The sequence below is a fragment of the Papaver somniferum genome, chromosome 8 (genome assembly GCF_003573695.1).
Source record: "Papaver somniferum cultivar HN1 chromosome 8, ASM357369v1, whole genome shotgun sequence".
In the NCBI taxonomy this organism is placed as follows: Eukaryota; Viridiplantae; Streptophyta; class Magnoliopsida; order Ranunculales; family Papaveraceae; genus Papaver; species Papaver somniferum.
Genome location: NC_039365.1, coordinates 49,051,148 through 49,057,280, shown reverse-complemented (window position 1 = coordinate 49,057,280; position 6,133 = coordinate 49,051,148). Strand labels below are relative to the sequence as shown.

At 34.8% G+C, this 6,133-nt stretch overlaps 1 protein-coding gene across 4 annotated transcripts; it reads right to left on the bottom strand.

Annotated features, from left to right (window-relative positions):
* Nucleotides 1–925: 925 nt before the first annotated feature.
* LOC113306935 (reticulon-like protein B21) lies at nt 926–5,740 on the bottom strand. Of its 4 annotated transcripts, none has more exons than XR_003338914.1 (9): nt 4,889–5,739; nt 4,737–4,796; nt 4,552–4,654; nt 4,356–4,430; nt 4,102–4,252; nt 2,717–2,786; nt 1,953–2,018; nt 1,355–1,452; nt 926–1,224 (listed from the first exon to the last, which is right to left on the bottom strand). XR_003338914.1 is itself a non-coding variant. In XM_026555850.1 (9 exons), exons 1-9 carry the CDS (start codon nt 5,565–5,567, stop codon nt 1,058–1,060), a joined length of 1,485 nt encoding a protein of 494 aa, XP_026411635.1. In that variant the 5' UTR covers nt 5,568–5,740; the 3' UTR covers nt 926–1,057. The 4 variants fall into 4 exon arrangements, 3 of the variants coding, with proteins under 3 accessions (XP_026411635.1, XP_026411633.1, XP_026411636.1); XM_026555850.1 differs by having other exon boundaries at nt 1,355–1,477; nt 4,552–4,645; nt 4,889–5,740; XM_026555848.1 differs by having other exon boundaries at nt 1,355–1,477.
* Between the last annotated feature and the right edge of the window lie 393 nt (nt 5,741–6,133).

Here is a 6,133-nt window from a genome sequence, read left to right as displayed (position 1 = left end):
TCTGTCACGTTGTACTCTTTCCCCTTCGTCAAGGTTATGTCCCAATGGGTTTCCTTGTCAAGGTTTTAATGCGGCAACATATTCGAGTCCAACTATGTTCTAAGTTTGCTTAATATTATACTCTCTTTCTTTAGTTCAGGTTTTGTCCCTCTGGGTTTTCCTGACAAATTTTTAACGAGGCAACTAACTCAGACTCGTCGATCATTGAAGATCGTATTGCACGTGATGAACTACATGTAAAGTACGAGGCAACATGTGAAGTACTACATGTAAAGAGTTGTATCAAGGTTTTATCCCACTGGGTTTTTCCTTGTCAAAGTTTTAATGAGGCAATTGATTTCGGCACAAGTCATCAAGGAGAGGACGACATTTGAAGAACTACATTCAAAGTACTATATGTGAAGCACTATGTATAAAGTTTTGTTGTTGAACCGGACAAGAGGGAGTGTTAAAGGGCCATGCCCATGGATGTGCGGTTCAAAACGGAAGCCTTTTGGTTTTCCCTTTGACATGTATATAAGGATAATATTCCATGTAACCCTTTATTCTTATCAATGAAAACTCATCTCTGCCTCTTTACTTTTTCCTAATTATCACTCCAATTATTATTATTATTTTCCTGAGGTTTAAATATATTTGATGATGATTATCAAAGAAAAACTGATTTTGATATCGTTTTTTTTTTTACGATTAGGTTTGAATAGATAAGAGGATAATTTAGTCCTTTAAAAATGGAAGGGTAATCTAGACCTTTAACATGACACTAGGACACCTCCTAACCAATTTAGTAGACAATCATCATAGTTCAGTCCCTCCCATGGAATCATCATCCCCTATAGTGGGAAATTCTTTCCTTAATAGACTGATGACAATGAAAAGAAAGTTGAATATAGTACAACTTTATTAGTTCTCTGTCTAAAAGAAATTATGCTTCAAAAAAACGCCCGCCAATCAGATTCTTAGTTGAATAAAAATTACCCGTCATTTATACAACTTTTTTTTTTGTTGCGTTTTCTTTTTACAATAATTTCATCAAATTCTTAGTTTTTCAAGGGTTTTAACTAAAGAACGCCCGCCAATCAGATTCCATTACTGTTTCTTCTTTGCCTATTTGGGATTCATTAGGTATACAGTCTCCTTCTAGCATATTCCCTCCACTCCCAGTCTCAGTCGCTTGTATTAAGGTCTCCTGGTAATATCTTATAGATATTATCGACATGAACACTGCACAATACATAAATATTGCTAGTGTAAGTTACTATAATAATAAAAGATGATGAAATGAACCATAATTTTACTCGTAAACGTTTCCTTCATCCCTTTATTACTATAACCAAAAGGGTCATGTCCTTACCTTCCCAAACTCGTGCTACTGTTGAGGATGAAATCCACACCAGGGTCAAAACGACAACAGCTATGACTTTCGTATAAGTGTTGGAATTCCAGACGTTCCTGCACTGGCTCAACCACAATATACCTTCATACAGGCCCAACAACTATAATTAGGTAGTTTTTTTTATAGATCTATTCTGATCAGACGTTCAGGGTCATCATAACAAATACAGTCAATTTATAATCTTGTCTAAAGGACTCTCTGTTCATACAAGGAATAGGCTGGCAAGATCAACCAAAAATTTAGAATATAGGAAATCAATTGTTGTCTGTGTTTATAGGAAATCAATTGAATTTTCACAGTGTTACTCCTACGTGTTTTAGAGCTAACAGAAGATCAGGACCAACCGCAGTACCGCACATGTTTCAGTACTAGTTTTGGTTCTACTAGTTAACTTCCTCCTTAAAATTTTATGGATAGCGTGGAAGTCGTAACTACTACACGCACGGTTTCCTACAACCCATAAACCATAGATATAGCTAGGTTGCAATGTTGTAGTTTTAGATCATATATATGAATGAAGAAGAAAACAAGCTTACTGAAAGGTTTTATTTCTTACCTTCTTCCATTAACTGCCTTGAATATGTAGAATAAAATTTTGGCAGACTGAAAACTCCGAGGAAAGCTGCAACATACAAACCAAATGTCAAAGCCGAAATTCACTTGTTAAGATGGCACATGTATGTCCCATATGAATCAAATAACATAGGCGTGTATTATGCTTGATATGTATAAATTATACATGATTATCGATATTAATTAAATCCTAGTAAGGAGTTTATAAGGATCTATGCGTGTATATATAAGTGATCCTTCGAGAAACACATTTGCTCAACCACATAATTAGAATTTTACTATCAAATGCAAGCTTTAAATAAGATGTGCATTTCTGTGATGTATCAAACTCTAGCTAATAGATAAGACTACAAGAGTAATATTTATACAGACTACAAGGGTTTACTTTTCTTTCTTCTTTTTTCTATCGTCATATGTGTCTTTATTTAGTACTCTAGCTCTTCTGATTAACTCTTTGTCTAACCATTGAGGAAATAAAACTTTTAACGGAAATGAAATTACATGGCTACACTGCGACCTCCACAGCAGGATTGAAGATAACCTCTGACAATGAGGGGGCATACTTTACCAATTCATAAGCAGCCATCAAACAGAGTGCACCTCACCATCATTTACGGGATAGTCTCAGAATGTGGGGTTTGATACTTTCATTCTTTTAAAATAAAGGGGACTGGACATTTCACATTATATAGTACATTGAATGCCGTTTTACCTTCTGTATTCAGTGTGTTAGGAAAATAAACTTACCCAACATAGTGACCCTCCACACTGTTATGAAGCTCCCCAAGCGTGCCAGAATGAACAGTGATACTGCAAACTGTAAACATATGATATATAAATACACCAATCAAGAAGATGAAAAGAGTGGTGCAGAGAGAAGAATGATGCATGGTGATGCGCCTACAATTAGCAAAAAGAATGACAACCCGTGCTTCTCTGTACACAGCGGCAGTTCAGTATGAAGGGTATGTTTCTGGTCAAATCCCTTAACATGCTAAAATTGACAGTTTGGGGAAAGTTCTGGTCTTCTAGAAAATTATATCTTCTGCCACCCATTTCAAACCTCAAAATGACCAAGAGTAAAAAAAAGCTTTAGAATATATGGGGGTCAAAAGAGCTGCCATAGTCTGGTTCTATCACAGGTAAGCCAATAAGAGGTGATACTCAATTGTGATAGGACAACTAGCAATCCAGCATTTATATGAATATATTCTTAGATGTAAGCCAAAAAAACAAAGGAAACAACCTATAAAAACTATCAGTTCTGCTTTGTACTCCTATTGTTTCAAAATACCCATGTGCCCAAACAAGAACATAATTGTTTACAGTTGCTTCTAGTTCTGATCTCACATATCATGAACCAATATCATTGGAGATCAAAGAAGCCTAGTATCTATAGACATTGTTCAGCACAAGATATTAGAACTTGGAGTAAGTAGATCAGTCAGGCCTTGTTTGTAATTTAGGACCAGAGAATCCAGAACCCAACTGCTGTTATTGAGGTTATGAATAACTGAGTCGGGGCATTTTTTATATGAATACTGTTTTAACACTAACAAAGTAGGCCAAGATTCCTTTATTCAGTCTAGTTGTGCATGAACCGGTGCAACTACTTATGACTGCTTCACAAGTCAAATGGCTTGGGATTCGGCAAACATTGAGATGATGCTGCAGCAGATACCTAGAGAAATCTACAAACTTAAGGGTGACCAATTTGACCTAGTCAAATGTAATTTGAATTCCTAACCGAGTTCAAGTAACTTATTAACAAGCCTAGTCAGCTGCTCATGAGCAATAGAGTTGCCTTTACATGACTCAGAAGCCACAAGCCAAATTTAAGCTTATATCCGTAGATGCAGATCACATTTCAAACTCTTATCTGAGGTTTAAGATATAGACCACAACTGAAATAAGCGGTTTAGGCACCTCAGTACCATACTACTATCCCTACTTTTAACTGATCTTCAAAACCATGTGCAACAACTAATATATTAATTGGCATACAGACTGGCCGGCCATAAGCACATTGATAGCAATATGTCTTTTTTTTAAGGATAGCAATATAAATAAAAGGACCATTTGCTTTATAAAAGAAATGGAAACAAAATTAAATCAGGGGATCATAAAGGTACCTTCATTGTAGTGGCAGGGTCACCGGATAAGAGATGCCTAAACTCTAAGATAAATTTATTTATCCATGGAAGAACCACTTTCACCAAACAAACTACTTCTTCTTCTCCCACTGAATGTATTATATTTGAATCATCTAAGTTTATAGGTTCCCTGATAAGTTAAATTTGCATTCCAAAAAATGGTTCAGAAACATTCACATCTTTGGTGTTAACTTTCACTCAAGATAAGAGCATTTTTTTTTTGCAAAATTTACCTGTTTAGTATAGCTTTGTATAGAAAAATTACAGCAATGCAGATAAGGCTCGTGTACGAAATGGCAGAAATAAAACTGCACATAATAGGAAAAAAAGGAAAGAATAAGGAAGACAATGATAATCTCTTCCTCCTGACAGTAGTACATACTAAACAGAGAAAAAAAGATTATTTATTTTAGTGGTTTTAGCAGGTACCTGAAATTGATATCTTTGGTTACTATGTGTGAAAGAAGAATGAGGTTCCCAATTCCAAATACTAATGATGATATTTTTATGTCTCTCCACATAACTATATCCACTGAAAAATAAATCAGCAACATAATGAATGAAATCGACTAAACCAGTTGAAACTAAATTTGGTAAATGCAAATGAGATTTACCAATGCTTTGATATTTATTCTGAGTTTCTGCTAATCCTTGGAGCTTTTCTTGAACTTTCACTAGATTTAAAAAACCAAAAAATAAAAAACAACCCAAATTAGATTTAAAGACACGGAAAAAGAATGAGCTCAACTAGTAAACATTTACCAACCTGGAGATACTTTTGTGAGAGTTGGATGATTCAAGACTGTGGTTTCTCTTGTGTGTATTGATGTTTTAGGAATTTGACAATTAATCTTTTCCTTTGAAACCAAATTCTTTTTGGGTTTTATCAGTTCTGTTGATTTCACTTCTTTGACATCCAAGTTGTTTTTCTTGTTACTTACTTTAATCTCCTCCTTTACCACTACAAGTTGATCCTTATCACCATCGCCATTAATTTCATACCCACCAATTTTATGAGAATGTAATCTACTCTTCCGTGTTGGAATTGGGTTTTTCTCAAGAATTACAGGATTGGACGCATCTTCATCTTCATCAGATCTTTTATTCTTTGTTATCAAAATTGGCGTCTCTTCAAATCCATCATCATTAGAAGAATCAAGAAACTCCTCAGAAAATTCATCAGATCTTACTATTGTCTTTCTTATCAAAATTGGGTCAATAACTGGTTCACTATTCCATGTCTTCCTTCTCTGTTCCCTTACAATACCACTTTGATTTTGTGTACAACTTTCATTGTTATTAACTTGTTCAGAATTTTGATCATGATCACCATTAAAGACTTTAATTCCACCTTTAACTTGATCCATTTTCATTCTACTTTCCCATACAGAACCTGCAACTACATTTCTACTGCCTCCATTACTTCTTCTTTTACTAACCTCCATCGCCAATCAATCTATGTACCTCTCTATACTCAATTATGATTCTTCTTTAAAGTAGATAAGAAATTAAGAAGAAAAAAAGGTGATTGTAGAAGGTTCTCTTTTCTGGTTGTGTAGAAATGGAGCATGGAAGCAGGTAATGTTTTGAGAAGCAAGTAAAAAATGTGTGTGTTATGGAAGTTAACGTGTTCAACAATGACAAAAATGGGAGGCAAATTGTCGGTGCCATGTGAATGGGTGATGTCCGGCGACTCACAAAACAATTGGAATACGGAGGCTTTATTTTTATTTTTTTATTTTTATTTTTTTTTGGTATAGTGGAATACCAAGGCATTCCGATCACAAGTGGTCCGGTGGTTGTCAATGCTCCTACCCACTGCGGAGGTATGGATTCGAATCCTGTAATTGTGTTGGGCAATTTTTTTGGAAGAAAAAATATGGGTTGGTCCTTTTTTTTAGGTAATTCCATGTCTATTTGGTCCTTTCAAAAATAACAATTTCCATTTGGTTCATAATTATTTAAAAATATTAAAATATCTAAAGTACTATTTCTATCTCTTAATTATCAT